Consider the following 20,577-nt stretch of genomic DNA (forward strand, 5'->3'; position numbering starts at 1 on the left):
TTTAAACATCCCCTACATCACCTACATGTTCGGGAGGGTTTCAAGGAAAATTCTCCTCACTCATCCAAAAACAAACTCCAACAAATTCAGTTGTCAGACACGATTGGAACTTCAAATGGCACTGGCTTCTATGGTCAGAAGAAACTGAAAAAAGAGCTTTTTGGCAGCAAACCCACCAGATGAGTTTAGTACAAACCGGGATTAAAATATTACCACGGTTAAATATACAGGTGCATCTCAATAAATTAGAATGTTGTGAAAAAGTTCATTTTTTCTTGTAAGTTATTTCAAAAAGTTAAACTTTCATATGTTTTAGATTCATTGCATGTAAAGTAAAACATTTCAAAAGTTTTTTTTTTGTTTTTTGTTTGATTATAGCTTACAGCTGATGAAAGTCAAAAATCAGTATCTCAAAATATTAGAATATTTACATTTGAGTTTCAAATAATGACCATCCCTACAGTATAAATTCTGGGTATCTCTTCGCTGAAACAACAATAATGGAGAAGACTGCTGACTTGGCTATGCCAATGTGAGACATGGTCAATGAAGTTCTCTGCTTTTAGCAGCCCTCCCTCCCCCACACATACAAACAAGCCACCAGCAACCATTCACACACACACCCCCAACCCCCCTGCAGATTGCTCAGGTAATGACCACATTTACACATGAATTGATGCTAATGATAGCCAAAAGACTAGCCAGTTAGCATCCACTTGGCTAAAGGAGGGGTAAAAAACTCTGGGATTTCTAGTGTTAATTCGTGTGATAGCTCAAAGAAAGCTATTTGTCTTTAATCTTAATTGCTTCTTGCTGCAAAAAAATTAGTGGCTACCATGGTAGTCAATCATTTTCCTACACTATAGTATTTTCATAGTACCCCAATTACCATATGTGACCCTGGACCACAAAACCAATCTTAAGTGTCAATTTTTCAAATATAAATAAGCTTTCCATTGATGTATGGTTTGTTAGGATCGGACAATATTTGGCCGATATACAACTATTTGAAAATCTGGAATATGAGGGTGCATAATAATTTGAATACTGAATAAAAAATTGAATAAAAAAAATCTAAATACTGAGAAAATCACCTTTAAAGTTGTCCAAATGAAGTCCTTAGCAATGCATATTGCTAATCAAAAATGAAGTTTTTATATATTTACGGTAAGCAATTTACAAAATATCTTGATTGAACGTGATCTTTACTTATTATACTAATGATTTTTGGCATAATTGCAACACATTTACCCCAGCAGCTTAAGACTAAGCTATATTACCATGGTACATATATACGGTGCCTGGGAGGGGATGTCTTCGGTTCACTTAGTTTTGTCATGGCCATGACATATTAACTCTTGGGAACGTGATATGTCATTTTTTACCAAAAAATTAATTTCTTTCATAATTTACTCACCCTCATGTTGTTCCAAACATGTATGACTTTCTAACATAAAAGAAGACATTTTGAGAAATGTCTGTTTTGTTTTTTTGTCCATAGAGTGGAAGTCAATGATATCTAAAACTGTTTGGTTACAAACATTCTAAAAATCTTCAGATTTTTTTATTTTTGGGTAAACTATCCCTTTGAATGTCTCACCACTGACGAACATTGCATGCTATTTTAACTTTTTATGCATGTTAAAAGTTATTTACAATGCACTGACATCCACAGATGAATGTGAAGTGTTGCTGTTATGCCATTTAGATCCTTTATGACATTATGTTTTACATTAAGAGACTTCATTGCATTTAGGGCCAATTACTGCATTTACTCCCTCCACATCATATGGTCATTTCCTGTGAACATAGAGTTTGTTTTCTGTTTCCCCCTGGAATTATTAATGAATCTGCATGAATTTAACAAAGATCCAATTGCTAAGAGATGGGATGCTAACAGTGATCACAGGAAATTATATAGCTTTTATGTGTTTTATGTAATTATATAGTTTTTATGTTTCCACTGATGGTGTTTTGGCCTGTTTGGTTGCAGAGAGCTCTGTAAACAGCTTTGAACAGACTGATGAGCCAATTGATGACAACGAGTCTTCAACACAGATGTCAGGCGAACTCGGTTCAGGGTTACCAGCTAGAGGTGAGGCCCACCATGATTTTGCTGTCATGTTGTTCCAGATCCAAAAAACTTTGTTTAATCTGTGAAACAAAGTAAATATTCATACTGTATCCTCAGAAGTTTCTGTCCCTCCAATGAAAGTCCACTCCTAAATTACGAACACAAACATTTAGTCTGTTCATCATAAACAGGGAAAGTATGTTGTAATCCAGGTTACTAGTAGATAGCAAACGGAGATAACATCAAATTGAATAACAGATTATATGTATTAAAAACACTGAAAACATAAATATGACTCTGAACAAATGAATGAATAATGTGAAAATATGTAAAAATATAAATATCAAAGTTTATAAATGTGACCAATAGCGTAATCTCTCATTTGGCAAATTTGCCAATGAGATCGCGGTTAAATGACTTCACTTGACGTCCTCTATCGCGGCACTTTTAGAGAGCAAAGAGTTCGAGATCTTTCTTTTCCTCGTGAGCTTTTGATGCGAGTGGACGCTAGATACTGCTTCGGGAGAGTCAACTCACCAAAAGTAGAGAGAGATGAAGGTCAAAGAAGCTGAATGTAATTGAGAGTGATGTCTGAAGCGGGTTTCATCTGCAAATATCCTGGTTCATTTAATGTACATGTATATGAGTTCCTTGGCCAGGTTTTGTTTTTCTGATCTTGTTCCATGTGAGTTCCCTTGCTGGATTTACCCCGGATGAATCGACTGATGTGTGAATTATTCCCGAACAGTCTCAACTCTTCCTATATCTGCGTTGGTGTAGTTGGACTGGCGAGCCACCTGTAACGAATCCTTTGAAACCCTTGTGTGAATCTTTCATGTTGAACAGACACAGAAACTGAATTTGCTCATCTTTAACGGGTAGGAGTGAAATTGCACTGTTCATTTCGTCCTGATCTGGAGTGAAGCCTAAAGACTGAGATTAACATCAATTAATTGACCTTTGGGACTAAATTTATGAACTAATTTTTGATTCCTCAGGGTTATTTCTTGTCAGTTCATTGAGGAAATTGAGGACTTTGGCAAATTTGGCTATTTCATTCAGAGAAAATGTCATTTTGTTTTATTTGTTGATTACCCTTGTTTTTTTCTCTCTGTCTGTGTTGATTATATGGTTTAAAGGTTTACTAAAATAAGATCTCATTCAAAAATAACCTAAGAACAGGTCACTTTAGAAAAAAAAGTTAATTAAATGTTTCAGTACCAAATGCTTTAAGCAATTTCCACATTAGCTTGAATTATCAACTGAAAGGTAAAAAAAAGTGAAGTGACATACTGCCAAGTTTGGTGACCCATACTCGGAATTCGTGCTCTGCATTTAACCCATCCAACGTGCACACACACAGCAGTGAACACACACACACCGTGAACACCCACCCGGAGCAGTGGAAGGAAGGAGAAATATCAACTCACCAACAAGGTTAAACAGCCATAAACCCTATAAAGAAGAAAAAATGAGTTTAAAGTATCAACACTGATTACAAACATTTCTGAGTCTTTGAATTTAATTTTTGTGAATGTAAATTTATTTTCTACTATTCACTGTCTCAATACAAATCAAATCTTGTTCTTACCGCAAACCTTGTCTGAGTCTATTCACTGCTGCAGCATCATTTCTCTCCTCGGACGAACCATCTTTTGAGCTCACTGGTCCATTGTCAGAGCTGACCCAAAATCGGTATCGTGTGTAACGGGTTACAATCTCTTCACAAGACTTAAATGAAACCACTCAATTCAGATGGATAAGTTTTATGATGCCTTCATGAGCTTTTTGGATCTTCCAAGTTTTGGTTGTGTGGACTTTTAATGGAGGTACAGAAAACTTCAATCAAAAGATGAAGATGAATGAAAGACTTATGTTTTTACCACATGAGGGTGAGTAAACGCAGACAGATTTTCCATTTTACACTTTAACACAGAAACTGTGATACATAAATCCTTTACGTGGCAGTGTTTATTCATATGTCTAGCCTTCGATTGTCTTTGTTGTTTATTTCACTTAAAGCCTTCATCAAAACCTTATATAATGTGCCTCACGAGAACTTTCACTGATGGTTTTCTGTTATTGTTACAGGTTATGTTCCACACATCAGTGGTTCTTACGGTGCTGTGTCTAAACTAACAAAACATTTTTGAAAAGCTTTCCAACATCACTCATCAGAATGTAGAAATATACAGTGAAACCACAACATAATATCATGTTCCCACGAGTTAATATGACGTTCCGATGAATTAATATCTCATGGCCACGACAAAACTAAGTGAACCAAAGACGTCCCCTCCCGGTCACCGTACAGATAACATAGTAATATTTTTAAAGTAATAATTTCTATTTACACAGATTAATATAGGCCTGGTTCTGCAAAAACAAGTGTAAACAACAAATTTCATGGTTTACCAAAAAAATTTATTTCTTTCATAATTTACTCACCCTCATGTTGTTCCAAACATGTATGACTTTGTCTCTAACATAAAAGAAGACATTTTGAGAAATGTCTGTTTTGTTTTTTTGTCCATAGAGTGGAAGTCAATGATATCTAAAACTGTTTGGTTACAAACATTCTAAAAATCTTCAGATTTTTTTATTTTTGGGTAAACTATCCCTTTGAATGTCTCACCACTGACGAACATTGCATGCTATTTAAAATTTTTATGCATGTTAAAAGTTATTTACAATGCACTGACATCCACAGATGAATGTGAAGTGTTGCTGTTATGCCATTTAGATCCTTTATGACATTATGTTTTACATTAAGAGACTTCATTGCATTTAGGGCCAATTACTGCATTTACTCCCTCCACATCATATGGTCATTTCCTGTGAACACTGGACTCTTAGTAATGCTTCCTATGAGCCTGCATGTCTTAAGAGATTGTTTTCTGTTTCCCCCTGGAATTATTAATGAATCTGCATGAATTTAACAAAGATCCAATTGCTAAGAGATGGGATGCTAATAGTGTTCACAGGAAATGATATAGCTTAACATCTTAATCAAGTCCAGTTAGACCCAATTTACTTTAGTAGTTTTTATGTTTCCACTGATGGTGTTTTGGCCTGTTTGGTTGCAGAGAGCTCTGTAAACAGCTTTGAACAGACTGATAAGCCAATTGATGACAACGAGTCTTCAACACAGATGTCAGGCGAACTCGGTTCAGGGTTACCAGCTAGAGGTGAGGCCCACCGTGATTTTGCTGTCATGTTGTTCCAGATCCAAAAAACTTTGGTTAATCTGTGAAACAAAGTAAAAATTCATACTGTATCCTCAGAAGTTTCTGTCCCTCCAATGAAAGTCCACTCCTAAATTACGAACACAAACATTTAGTCTGTTCATCATAAACAGGGAAAGTATCTCTTCACAAGACTTAAATGAAACCACCCAATTCACATGGATAAGTTTTATGATGCCTTCATGAGCTTTTTGGATCTTCCGAGTTTTGGTTGCGTGGACTTTTAATGGAGGTACAGAAAACTCTCAGGTTTCATTCAAAGATGAAGATGAATAAAATACTTATGTTTTTTACCACATGAAGGTGAGTAAATGCAGACAGAATTTCCATGTTACACTTTAACACAGAAACTGTGATACATAAATCCTTTACGTGGCAGTGTTTATTCATATGTCTAGCCTTCGATTGTCTTTGTTGTTTATTTCACTTAAAGCCTTCATCAAAACTTTTTTATATAATGTGCCTCACGAGAACTTTCACTGATGGTTTTCTGTTATTGTTACAGATGATGTTCCACGCAACATTTGTTCTTACAGTGCTATACTAATAAAACATTTTGAAAAGCTTTCCAACATCACTCATCAGAGTGTAGAAATATACAATGAAACTACAAATGTCTTGAACACATTTGGTATCTCAAACAAGTCTGTTGACTTCCTCAAAGGCCTGCTGGTCACACGCATCATGCCCGCATTCTACATCACCATCATCCTCATTAGTTTGCCTCTGAACGCTTTGGCCTTGGTAACATTCACCTGTTGGATTCGGGAGAAGAAACCAGCTGTGATCTACATGTCTCACCTGGCGTGTGTGGACCTGCTCTTCACCCTGCTGCTGCCTCTGAAGATCCACTACCAGCTGAACGCTTCAGATTGGGTGTTCGGTGAGGCAGCGTGTCGTGTGCTCAGTGCAGCTTACTACTGCTACATGTACTGCTCCATACTGCTGATGATGTGCATGAGTGTGGACAGGCTGCTGGCCGTGGTGTTTCCCATCGCCTCTCTGACCTGGAGGAGTGCAAGGAAAGCCACAATCATATGCACATTAATCTGGCTGCTGGCGTTCTCTGGTACGGTACCGCTTCTCTTAATGAGACAAACGCTCAACACTGAGAATGTGGGCGTCACCTGCCACGATGTGCTGTATCACACACAGGTGTACGTGTATCTGTTCTCCATTCTCTCCTGCCTCTACTTCTTCTTGCCGCTGGTCATCACCTTAGTGAGCTACTCCACCATCATATATGTACTCAGTGTAAAGACTAGTCACTTTGCAACATCATCCTCATCTTCAGACAACCGAAGGAGAGCTGTGATTATGACTATCGCCGTGCTGATGGTGTTTGTGGTGTGCTTTGCACCAACCAATGGCATCCTGTTGTACCACTGTGTTCATTTAGCTGCTGGAAGTCACAGCGGGGAGGAAAATTCTTCATATACTGCTTACCTGTTAGCTGTGTGTGTAGGAAGCTCAAGTGTTTTCATGGACCCTCTGCTTTACTACTATGGATCATCTCAGTGCAGGAAGCAGTTCTGGTCTGTATTATGGTATAAAGACAAAAAGAGCAGTGAAGATTTAAGACATTCAGACAAAGCCTTAAGTGTTCTTGCATGTTTCAGGAAGTAGTTCTTCTGAATAACAAACTCAAATGGACAACACTTGTTGATATCATTTAATTATTTCTCTTATGCCAGATTTCTTCCCAAATTGTTTTCATTTTTCTCAATTTGACTATAAACCTAACTATAGTTGTACCTAAACTTAACTTTAGATTTATTTTTGTGAATTATATATCACCCAGCAATTCCTGCTGATGTGATCACAAAAATATGAATATTGTTATTGATCTATTGGTATTATTAATTTATTGTTCTTGATGAAATACTGAAGAAGTAATCAGGAAATTTATTTTATTTTTATTTAAAACACAAATAATTTTCTCTTTCTGAGATTTCTGACTACAGCATCTTCTCCCATGGGCTTTGTGGGTTTACTAATGGCACCAAACAGGGGCAGTGCAAGGGCTAGGCTAAAGGGGCTGAAGCCCAGAATATTTTATTTCTGTACCATGTAGGCATCATCAATGAGTTTTCATGCGCATTAAAGTCATTTCCATTAGAACAGCGGATTTGCTCTCTGCACATCCAACAGTGTCTAGGCCTTTATTGTCACTCACTCCTGACAAGAACCGCCCAGTGAAGATAGTTCTGACTGTCATGTAAACAGGCTAATCATCGATAAAAAGTGTAGCATTTTGACCAATCAAACACACAATTTTGCATTTGATTTAACAAATCAATTAGTTATTAGATTAACAAATGGTCATAGACCCCCCCACCCAATACACATACTGGTGCTGGTGTGTCTGTCAATGACTCCAGGCCCCTGGTTTCATGGCAACCCATCTGATAACACTTGTTTTATTGCTCAATGGAATGTGGGTAGAGCAACTCTCAAAGACACATTACGTCATAAAATGGAATCTTCTCTAATTAATTCATAGAAAAACCTTTCTTTGAATGAACACACATCTTCAGATCATTGTGTATATTATTACTGTTCTTGTATATGTTTTTGTGTATTGTACACCATTTTATGCATGCTTATGATAGATCACTAGTTAACATCACTCTAGCTGTATCTTGTTTAGTCTCTATCAATTCGTCTTCGGATGATCTAATTGAGAGTGAATATTACATGTTGATACCTATGCAACATATTAGTGTTTTAAGAATCTTTAGAAGTTTGTGCATTAACCCAGGCGAATTACCTATGCAAATTACCATGTCCAGAGACATAGAATCGTAAAACTTTCCCTCCAAAAATCCAAAACTCCATTTGGTATTTGACACCCCAGAGGTGTGACCTCTATAGCAGATAAAGCACACACTTCAGAGACACCCTGGCAGTCTGCAGTTTTGTTAGATCCTAAGAGAATGTGAGCTAGAACTTTTTCTGGACCCTCTAAGTTTTTGTGCCAGGTCTTGCGGCCTTGTCTTTCCATTCAACCAAGCTCCTTGGACCTCAGCAGATCTCTTTCTTAGCTCTTTTTCCATTCAGTTCCATTCAGGTAGAAGAACATTTCTACCTCAGAACATCTTTGGAATTCATCACTCTTCAACCCGGAAGAACGTGATCGGGAGTCCAAAACTTTGAAACCATTAAGACTTTCATCTGAGACTGCATTCCGGACACTCGACCCGACCAAAGGCAGTGTAAGTACATTTAACTAAACGAAACAGAGGTTTAGTATAAGTTATAGATCCCATTATAAATGATGCTGATGGTTTTACTGAGGTGGTTAAATGACTTTCTCCATAACTGCATTCTCTGGTTTTCCTGATGGTTTCATCCATCAAATCTCATTAGCCTTTCCCATGTATGAGTGATTGTATGTTTGTTTGTTTGTTAGTTAGACTAGTCTGCGTTAGTGTTTAGTTAATAAAAGTTGTGTGCACAAATTACATGAGTTTCTGATTCTGCCTTGCATATTAAATGTCGCTTTACGATTTTGACCCTCGCTACATGCTCTAATGCATTAATAGGAAATTATTTTCTGTGGCCAAGGAAATACCCTTTCTTAGCGTTGATACAAACTTGCACTGAATGTTCGCTGGACGAACAGATCAGCTGATGGCAATTTAATTCTGCGACAGTTATTACTGTCAGCCAATATAAATAATTAAATTTAATCATAATTAATCGTAATTAAGTTCAAGTTTCAAGTTCAAGTTGAGCTTTATTGTCATTCCGCTACATGTGGGGACATGCAGTGGAACGAAATGTCGTGCCTCGCAGGACCACGGTGCTACATAAATACAGACATTACAACAATGAAGTAAAAAAAAAAAAAAACACTATAAACCTATACACTACTAACAGATTTAACTATAAGTATACTATATATAAGTATTTACCCTATACAAACTAAAAAGGATAAAAAATACAACTATACGAATGCTTCACATAAATATTACCCTATACAAACTAAAAAATAGAAGATAAAAAATACAAACTATACGAATGCTTCACAAATACTGTACATGTGCAAAGAGAGACATTTGAGTTAGCAGCTGGTTGGGGAACAGTGCAGGATGATTTGTAGTGCATGAGCATGTAAACATACATATATTGCTGAGTTTTTTGTGAGATTGTGCACACGCAGCAATGTGTGTAAGTGTAAGTGTCCATAGTGCACATAGTGTAAAGTGTAAGTGTCCATAGTGCACATAGTGTAGAGTGTGAGTGTCCATAGTGTAAAGTGTCCATAGTGTGAAGTGTCCATAGTGCACATAGAGGAGAGTGTCCATAGTGTAAAGAAAAATAAGAATAAAATAAATTAAAAAAAATTATTAAAGTTCCATACAGTTTTTCTTTGGTGTGGTCCATGTTCAGGAGGTAGGGGTTTGCATGGGGTTTCAGAGGGGGGCGGGGTGGTTTGAGTTCAGGGCTCTCACAGCCTGAGGGAAAAAGCTGTTGAGCAGTCTGGCGGAGCGGGCTCTGATGCTCCGGTACCGTCTTCCTGATGGTAGGAGCTGGAAGAGACTGTGGGAGGGATGGGTGGAGTCCTTCACGATGCTGTTGGTTTTGCTGGAGCATCGTGTAAGGAAGATGTCCAGGATGGAGGGGAGAGGGGCACCGATGATCTTTGCAGCTGTGTTCACTGTCCGCTGGAGGGTCTTGCGGTCAGCAGCACTGCAGTTCCCGTACCAGACAGTGATGCAGCTGGTCAGCACACTCTCAATGGTGCCTCTGTAGAATGTGGTGAGGATGGGTGGAGGGAGACTTGCTATTTTCAGCCGGCGGAGAAAGTGTAGGCGCTGTTGTGCCTTTTTGGAGAGTGACATGGTGTTGGTGGTCCAGGTGAGATCCTCTGTGATGTGCACCCCCAGGAATTTAGTGCTGCTGACTCTCTCCACAGTCGAGCTGTCGATGGTCAGTGGGGGGTGGTCAATGGAGTTTCTCCTGAAGTCCATCACAACCTCCTTTGTCTTCTCCACATTGAGGGACAGATTGTTTGTGCCACACCATTCGGCCAGCTGTGCCACTTCCTCTCTGTAGTGCGTTTCATCGTTGTTGCTGATGAGACCTACCACTGTTGTGTCATCAGCAAACTTGATGATGTGGTTGGAGCTGAACTTGGCAGTGCAGTCGTGGGTCAGCAGTGTGAAGAGCAGCGGGCTGAGCACACAGCCTTGTGGAGCACCTGTGCTCAGTGTTGTAGTGCTCGAGGTGTTGTTGCCGACACGGACTGACTGAGGTCTTCCAGTTAGAAAGTCCAGGATCCAGTTACAGAGGGAATTGTTAAGGCCCAGCAGGTTTAGCTTATTTATGAGCTGTTGTGGGATTATTGTGTTGAATGCCGAGCTGAAGTCAATGAACAGCATTCTAACATAGGAGTCTTTATTTTCTAGGTGGGTAAGAGCCAGGTGGAGGGTGGAGGAAATTGCATCGTCCGTAGAGCGGTTTGGACGGTATGCAAACTGGAGCGGGTCGAGTGTGTTGGGGAGGCTGGTTTTGATGTTATGCATGACTAGCCTCTCAAAGCACTTCATCATGATTGGAGTCAGTGCTATGGGACGGTAGTCATTGAGACAGGACACAGGTGATTTCTTTGGTACCGGTATGATTGTTGTGGATTTGAAACACGTGGGGACGACTGCCTGACTCAGCGAGGTGTTGAAGATATCTGTTAGGACATCTGTCAGCTGTGCAGCACAGTCTCTCAGAACACGGCCAGGTATGTTGTCAGGACCCGCAGCCTTGCGTGGGTTAATCCTAGATAGGGTCTTCCTTACGTCGGCTGGAGACAGACAGAGCGCCCGGTCGTTGGGAGGTGTGGGCAGTTTTTGTGCAGGTGTGTCATTCTGCATTTCAAACCGTGAATAAAAGTGGTTGAGTGCATCGGGGAGGGGTGTGTCCTCACCACAGGCCTGTGGCGGGGGCTTGTAGTCTGTGATGGTCTGAATGGCTTGCCACAGGCTCCGTGTGTCTCTGCTGTCTGTGAAGTGGTTGTTGATTTTTTGGGCATATGACCGTTTTGCTTTTTTGATGCCACAGGACAGATTGGCTCTTGTTGTTTTGAGGGCTGCTTTATCTCCTGATCTGAATGCTTCATCTCTGGTCTTTAGCAGCCCACGAACCTCTGCTGTCATCCATGGCTTCTGGTTTGCACGTGTGGTGATGGTCTTGGTGACTGTCACATCATCAGTGCACTTTTTGATGTAAGCAGTCACAGTTTCAGTGTACTCATTCAGGTCTGTGTGGTTGTTGTAGGTGGCTGCCTCTTTAAACATATTCCAGTCCGTGTCCTGGAAGCAGTCCTGCAGTGCTGAGGTGGCATTGTCTGGCCATACTGTGATCTGCTTTTCAACCGGTTTGGTGAGTTTGAGAAGTGGTCTATATGCTGGGATTAGCATAACAGTGATGTGGTCGGAGTACCCGAGGTGGGGGCGGGGTTCAGCCTTGTAAGCGTTCTTAACTGTTGTGTAAACAAAGTCCAGTGTGTTGTTTTCCCTTGTTGCAAAGTTCACATGTTGGTAGAACTTTGGCAAAACTGTCTTTAAGTTTGCGTGGTTGAAGTCACCGGCTATGATGAAAAAGGCGTCGGGGTTTTTTGTTTGTTGTTCACTGATGGCGCTATACAGTTCACGAAGCGCGTCCTTAGCGTTTGCACACGGGGGGATGTAAACCGCAACGATAACAATGGCCGTGAACTCCCGCGGCAGATAGAACGGTCGACACTTCACAACCATAAACTCCACCAGCGATGAACAGTGTTTTGATAGTATCGCAGCATTGTTACACCAGTCTTTGTTGATATAAACACACAAGCCACCTCCGCGTTTCTTACCAGACAGTGATGAATCTCTGTCCGCTCGGAAGTGGGATAGCCCGTGCAGTTGAATGGCGGAGTCCGGGATGTTGTCGTTTAGCCATGTTTCGGTGAAAACAAACACGCAACAGTCCCTTGCCTCATGCTGTGTAGATCGACCGAGTTGAATTAAGTCCAGTTTGTTTTCCAGAGAGCGGACGTTTGAGAGCATGAGTGTTGGAAGAGCCGGTCTTGAGGGGTTAGCTCTTAGCCTAGCTCGTATACCTCCGCGCTTACCGCGCTTCCGTCCTCTCTCACACCGCTTGCGACGCTGCCTTGTGCGGGTAGCGTCAGTAGGCGAGGCCGCGGTCTCGAGGTCCGGCTCCAGCAGTAAACAAAGGCCTCGTAGCTTCTCAGTAGCCGCCGGCGAGAGTTGGTGTACGTAAGCGTTGCTGATATCCAAAAGACTTTGGCGATCATAGATGAATTCTGGGGTGATTTCCTTAAGAGTTAGCGGTAAACTGACACTATTTGGAGACGAACAGACGACATTAAACGACATAAAAGCACCGTCTTTGGGACCCGGAGCAGCCGCAGCGATCGATCGCGCCGCCATCTTCCTTCCAATCCAATTATTTATATACAATTCCCTTTTGAGCTTATAAATTGTTACAAAAGTTACAGCAGCTATTTCAGGAATCTAAAACTTACTGTATAACTTTTTGCTGTAATACGGATTTTGCCATCTGTCAAATTAATGATAAGTCACAAGTCACCTTTATTTATATAGCGCTTTTAACAATACAGATTGTCTCAAAGCACTTAACAGTATCAAATTGGAGGATATAGTGTCAGTAATGTATGTAAACAATAAATAAACAATTATCTCCTGGCCAGAGGAGAACTGGCCCCCCGACTGAGCCTGGTTTCTCCCAAGGTTTTTTTCTCCATTCTGTCACAGAGAGAGTTCTGTCAGGACCACTATCGTCAAAATGATAGATACTCAGCATAAAGTTTGGTTTGGCGGTATGGTTCTGTTCTGGGCAAAACTCCCTGTCCATCCATGCAGCCTGTCATGAATGAGCAGGGAGAGCAGCAATAATAATAATAATAATAATAACCCCCCAAGGGTTAACAGAACAGAACAAAGCAGATATCATTGATGTACTCAATGATATTTAAGTGTAACATTATTCAAGAAGTCTGATTCAGCAAGTAAAATCAGAAAGCCAAGTCCTGACTGCGCGAAAGGAGGAGTTGGGGATGGAGGAGGGTAATTTGCTCCTGAGCAAGCGGGAAAAGCTGCCGATTCAAACTGAATAGAGCTTATATAGGAATTCCGCAATAGGTGTCGTATTCCTATAGGTAGATGTGATCGGCTGAAAATCAGCTGATGCAAGCTTGACTCACGTGACCTGCCAGAATTAACGCTAACGCTCGATTTTTGGTTCCTTGCTGCTGTCGCCTCTGGCTTGCTCAGTTGGGGACACTTAATTTCTAGTGATTATCGTCAATTTGATTTTGCAGATACTGTTTAAACTAAACTGAGCTAGACAATGACATCTCTGAACTCAATAATGAAATGCCTCAACTGAAAATTGAGTGTTTAATCTTATTTCTATACATTACTGACACTCTATCCTCCAATTTGATACTGTTAAGTGCTTTGACACAATCTTTATTGTTAAAAGAGCTATATAAATAAAGGTGACTTGACTTGACTTTGCTGAAAGGCACATAAATGGCTTATATTACTTGATTATTAATTGACTAATTTGATTATTAATACATATATGGTATAAATGTTTGAGCTCGTATTGAGGCATTTGACTTGGTGCACACTTTGTAAAGTTATTGAGATGACTTCTGAAATTTAGAGGAGACAAATGTGAGAGCTCTCAAGTCTCTAGCTAAGGAGAAAAATCTGAGCACAGTGTGTGATGATGTTGAGATCTCTTCTAAAGCTTTAAAGGAGACCATTGTGAGAGTGTTAAGAGTTTTTGTCTCAGGAGACAAGTTTGTGAAGCAGGAGACTCAAGCAAAAGCTTCCATTCAATCTTAAGGTAATCATTTCTTTCTAGGAGAAATATTTTTAATGTTAAAGAGATCTCTTTTTTATTTTATTTTTCTTCTCTCTGGATAGCGTCAATGTCATTTATCCACACCATTTCAATCAAAGACAATACATGCATTGTCATATTTGAAGTTGTTTTATGTGGACAGTGTTTTATTGCACAATGATTTAACAGGGGAAACCATAACCTATATTTGCATACATGCAAAAATGGGCTGTACAAAACAAAATTTTACTGCTAAGCAAAGCAAAGCAAAAAAAAAAAAAAAAAAAAAAAAAAAAACACTGGTACACTAGTGTTACAATTGTTAAAAAAGGTATTGCTCTTTGTCATGAGCCTTGGTCTTTTTTTTTTTTTTTTTTATGTTTCCATTATGCCCTCTTGTGTTCTCTCTGTGTATGTGTATGTTTTTGTTTCAGATGGGCAGTTCCCTGAGATAATTTGCTGGAGGCTGTGATTGGTTCTCCTCCTCACCTGACCCAGATATAAGGACTGAAAGACACCTTTTTATAGGCCATCAGTTGGGACTGAACCAACTAATATTAATTTCCACTGACAGGGGGCAGGATTGCTTTCTAATTACTGATAGATTTTAGCTGGTGTCTTGGCTTTCCATGGCTTTTTGCACCTCCCTTTCTTCATGTTCAATACTTTTTCCCTGTGTCATTCCACTTTATTACACAGAACTTAATTTCTGAATATCAATTTGTTTTGTTTTCTTTGTATGCATGGATTACTTGGATTGTTACCGACATCTGGTGAAAATTTCATGTCAATAGCACCTTTAGAAATATATTTACTGAGAAAAATGGTGATGTGTTCAATACTTATTTTACCCGCTATAACCTATATACAGTGATATTGTGCCTTTGAAGCTTGAAAACATTGTATTTTTAACAACATTTAAATGCATTTGCTTTGTATCTCAAAATGTTGTAGCAAGTAGTGTATGTGTATCTGTTCTCCATAATCTCCTGCCTCTACTTTTTGCCGCTGGTTGTCATCTTAGTGAGCTACTCCACCATCATATATGTGCTCAGTGTAAAGTCTAATCACTTAGCTACATCATCCTCATCTCCAGACAGCCGAAGGAGAGCTGTGATAATGCTGACAGAGTTTGTCACTTGCCTTGTACCAACCAATGGCATCCTGTTGTACCACTGTGTTCATTTAGCTTCTGATCACAGTGGGGAGGAAAATTCTTCATATACTGCTTACCTGTTAGCTGTGTGTGTAGGAAGCTCAAGTGTTTTCATGGACCCTCTGCTTTACTACTATGGATCATCTCACTATAGGAAACAATTCTCATCTGTATTAAGATATAGAAAGACAAAAAGAGGAGTGAAGCTTTAAGACATTCAGACAAAACCTTAACTGTTCTTGCATGTTTCAGAAAGTATTTCTTCTGATTAACGAACTCAAAAAAATGATGCATTATTGTTTTTGTTCTAGTGCAGCACATCTCTGATAAACACCTCTAATCTCATCTCAGTGATCTGCAGGATAGAAATCATTAATTTAGGAATACACATCCTTTTTACATCTCAAATTGTGAATGTTTACATACTGTATGTGACAAAGACATCATTGTTTGCTTTTTCTTGTCATGGTCTGTCTTTTTGTTTTGCATTTCCAGGGGAAAAATGGACAGCACTTAGAATTTGATAGAATTGAATTATTTCTCTTATTCCAGATTGCTTCACAAATTGTTTAAATTTGACTACAAGCCTAACTATAGTTAAACCTAAACTTAACTTTGGAGTTATGTTTGTTAATGTACATACTGTCTACTACATTATATCATCCAACAATTACCAGTGATGCGATTTCAAGTTTTCCTTTCTTTTTGGAGTGTTACAAACTATTAATGCATAGATGAGATCCCTAAAGTTGCAAAGACTAAAGTCTCAAACCCAAAGAAATATTCTTTATAAAAGTTAAAGGTGCAGTAGGAGATCTTGAAAAATGCTAACTTTAGCCTGATAGCACTGAAAGCGAACATCCCACCCTCCCTGCAGTCACCGTGCAAAGCCGCACCCTCTGAACGCACATACGCTCAAAGAGCTGAATACCAGATACAACATTAAATTACTACAATAGGATACATCAATGGTTCCCAATTACAGTCCTCGTGCCCTCCCCGCTCTGCACATTCATATGTATATCTTATCATGTCCGACGTTTGTTCTATTCGAGCATAAGTCATCAGTGCCCTGCGAAGTGGACATCACCAGATACTCCGCCATGATTCCAGTTCAAAGCGAGTGTATATATTCCATACAAAGGGCATTAAAGTGTGCGAGGCGTGAATTTGTATTATTTACAAAGGTATATTATGTCACACTTTTCTAGTAAGTTTTGTCTGTGTGTGAAGACGCTGCGCAACATAAATCCGTGAATGAATGTTCCGAAGTGAAATAAACTTCAACGGGTTTCCTCTGCTCAGGGAGTAGGGAGCAATGAACACTGTGTAGGGATCATGTCAATCGGAAAAAAGTTCATGCACGTAGCTCTCTTCTAACGAGCTGGTTATCTGAATTAGGTGTGTTAACTAAGCGAGACATGCAAAATATGTAGAGCGGGGGGGGGGGGGGGGGGGGGGGGCGAGGACTGCAATTGGGAACCACTGTGCTACATCATGTGTCATTCACCGGTGAGAAAACTTTATAGCACAGTTAGTAAAAGTACTACAATGTCTAGGTCACTGTGTGGGAAGATTTGCATAACACCGCCCAAATGTATACACAAAGAAAGAGGGTGTGATTTTTATTCTCCCTGCAGTATTGTTGTCTCCATGTCCTGGAGACACTGTGTTTCATTGTGAAAGCGAAACTACTTTGTTTGGGCTTCCAACTAGGACACAACTAGAAATCAGTGGTTAAGTTGTATTTACAACACTGTTCCAGAACAGTTCAACCAAAATATTAGTGTGTGTGCAGCGCATTTTACAGAGGACTATTTCCTGAACCTGGGAGAGTAACCTACAATGCCAGCTATGCACAAAGGCTGTTTCTATAAAGTGGGGCAATTCCAACTTTGCAAGGACAGTCTGGCGCTTCTGACTCACAGCCTGTAAGTATGTTTTCATATTTTAAGAATTTGAATTTGTAGTGTAGAGTAGCACTTGTTGTTTGTCATTTCTCCAATCACAAAAGCAGACATGGTAATGTTTACACAGCTTGATGCAACGGAACGCATAAAAATACATTATAAGTCATTATAATTAGTAATTATGTCCCCACTGGATGCAACAAATGCCTCGTTTATAATGTCTTTTGTTGATTTTTTCTCGTCGCACCGGAACACGGCATAACAATATGGTAAGGGGCGTAACATTTCCGTTACACACTTGAGGTATGCGACCAATCACAACGCACTGGATAGCTGGCCAATCAGAGCACACCTCGCTTCTCAGAATTATGAGCTTTGTAAAAATCAACATGTTTCAGAAAGTGGAGCATAGAGGAGCAACAATAATGTACAGTATGTGGAAAATGTGTTTATTTTTACATTAAACCACATTCACCAAATACACCAAATAATGTTCTTTTTAGCAATGTCATATGACCCCTTTAATATTGTTATCTATTATTAATTTCTCGTTCTTGATGACATGCTGAAGAAGTGATTAGGAAGTTATGATTTCTTTTTTGAAAACACAAACCATTTTCTCTTTCTAAGCTTTCTGACAACAGCATCTTCTCCCATGGGCTCTGTGGTTTCAATAATGGCACTAAACAGGAGCGGCGCAAGGGGTAGGATTGCTCTCTGCACATCAAACCGTGTCTAGGTCTACTTACATTGTCATTCACTCCTGACAAGAACTGCCCACTGAGGCTATAGTTCTGACCGTCATGTAAACTGGCAAACTATCAATAAAAAGTTACAGCAGCTACTTCAGGAATCTGAAACTTACTGTATAACTTATCGCTATAATACAGATTCTACCATCTGTCAAATTAGGTAATTTGTTACTGAGTTTTTTTACTATGAAGCAACAAAGATAATTAATCATAGATTCATATGCAGTCTTCTTAGGACACACACACACACATTTAGACCAATTATATGAATGGTTTGGTTAGCATGGACTGTGGCAGGGCAACAATTTTGTCTTTTTTGCTAACAAAAAATGGTTCCAAACAGAGCCATGTGCGTCTTTGCAGCAACACACAGCAGTGTTTCCTTACTGAATGAATATGTGTTTTGAACAAATTGGGTGAGTGAATGATTCACTGATCCATTAAAAAAAAAAAAGTTTCTTACTTCCTGAATGAACGAATCAGATTGAATAAGGCCCCGTCCACACGAAGACGGGTTTCTCTGTATACGCATACAGTTTTTACCGTATAGGCGTTTCGTCCACACGAAACCGGCATTTTCGAAGAGTGAAACCGATCATTTTTTAAACATTTTTTCATGTTTTCGTGTGGACGGCGAATCCGTATATTTTCTGAAACAATGACGTCATCAGCCCACGTCTCACCCCTAATCAGACACCGCGACGTCACATAACAGCGACAACAACAACAACAATGTCAGACTACGTGCCTGTGTTCGTGCTGCAGAACCTACTGAGCTCATTAGTTTTATTAAAGCAAACATTTTCACCGTCACACAACTCTAACCTGATCATTAAGTTTGCGGATGACACAACTGTGGTGGGTCTCATCAGCAACAGAGATGAGACAAACTACAGGAGCGAGGTGAGCCACCTGGCCGGGTGGTGCAGTGATAACAATCTCTCTCTGAATGTGGAGAAGACGAAGGAGATTGTTGTTGACTTCAGGAGAGTACACACTCAGCATGCCCCTCTGACCATCAACGGTGCGACTGTGGAGAGAGTGAGCAGCACCAAGTTCCTGGGTGTGCACATCACAGAGGACCTCTCCTGGACTAACAACACTGTAGCACTGGCCAAGAAAGCACAGCAGCGTCTCTACTTCCTCCGCAAACTCAGAAGAGCCAGAGCCCCGACCCCCATCATGTGCACCTTCTACAGAGGCACCATCGAGAGCATCCTAACCAGCTGCATCACTGTGTGGTATGGCGCTTGCAACGCATCCTGCCGCAAGTCACTTCAGCGAATAGTGAGAGCAGCTGAGAAGATCATTGGTGTCTCTCTCCCCTCCCTCCAGGACATCTACAGCACCCGTCTCACCCGCAAAGCCCTCCGCATTGCAGGTGATCCCACCCACCCGACACACAGCTTCTTCAGTCTGCTGCCATCAGGGAGGAGACTGCGGAGTCTCCAGGCGAGGACCAGCAGACTGAAGGACAGCTTCATACATCAGGCTGTCAGGAAGCTGAACTCCCTCCCGTCCCTGCCCCCCCTCCCCTCTTCTTACCCCATACAACACTGAACTCTGACACTATGAGAACCATATTGTAAGTTTTAAGCATTATTAGAGAGATTATTATATTATGATAATTTTATTATTATAGAAATAGCCCAATAAAGTACAATAATAAGCTTTTCCTCAAATTTTGAGTTTTGGTATGTTATAATGCACGTGTTTTGTTTGTTGTTTTTCTCACTAGTATTGTAAGAGATGGATATTGTTTGTTGGTTGGGTTATGTTTATTTTATAAGTGGTTGAAATGTTGATAAACAGATGCAATAAAAAATAAAGTCCTGTTCTGAATCAAACGATTCACAATACGTGCTCCAAATCCCGATCTAAATAAAATAATTTGCGAATTCCAGAGTTCTGATCTAAATCAAATGATTCACGATATGTCATCCGAAGTCCTTACCTGAATGATTGTACAGAGTTGTACCTGTCACAGATTGAGCCAGAGACAACAGGCAAGAAAGTGAAAGTGAAAGAACAGGCAGGTTTATTAACAGGTTGGTGGAAGCAGGTTGTGATGAGCAATGGCAGGTGAGTATCAAACACTATGATCAGTTCTATGGTTCTTAGCTGGATGATGATGTGTGGTTTCTTTGCAGGTTCGTAGGAGATCAGAGTCCAGGAACGAAGGAGAACAACGTTGGAGAATCGTCAGATAATCGTCAGGAGATCTAGAGGTAACGCCACACAGGTAAGTAGTGCACATAGAGTCTGGAACAGTTCAGGGATGTGAACGGTAGACCGGACGGTGAGTGACTGAGAGGAGCGTACTCAAATAGGTGGCTTGATTGGAGCCAGAACTCAGGTGAGTGTGATCTGGTGTGAGTGTTGACTGGTGTCTGTGATGACGGTGGAGGCTGTGACTGTGTGGCTGACATTATCCTCTCCTCCAGGGGTGGCTGGAGTGGCCGACGGGGTGGCCACGGTCTCTGGGTGTGAGATGATTGGGATGGTGCGAAGTCTTCTAATAGCATGGGATCAAGAATGTTGTCATTGAATAATAAAATAATAATAA

At 40.1% G+C, this 20,577-nt stretch overlaps 1 protein-coding gene across 1 annotated transcript; it reads left to right on the top strand.

Annotated features, from left to right (window-relative positions):
* Positions 1-1,844: 1,844 nt before the first annotated feature.
* On the top strand, positions 1,845-20,237 carry LOC306856001 (proteinase-activated receptor 1-like; the record flags this gene model as incomplete). Its single annotated transcript, XM_079394960.1, has 6 exons — positions 1,845-1,899; positions 1,994-2,095; positions 5,161-5,262; positions 5,825-6,866; positions 19,959-20,093; positions 20,162-20,237. 6 exons carry the CDS (start codon positions 1,845-1,847, stop codon positions 20,235-20,237), a joined length of 1,512 nt encoding a protein of 503 aa, XP_079251086.1.
* Between the last annotated feature and the right edge of the window lie 340 nt (positions 20,238-20,577).

Source organism: Barbus barbus, assembly GCF_936440315.1.
Source record: "Barbus barbus genome assembly, chromosome: 36".
NCBI lineage: Eukaryota > Metazoa > Chordata > Actinopteri > Cypriniformes > Cyprinidae > Barbus > Barbus barbus.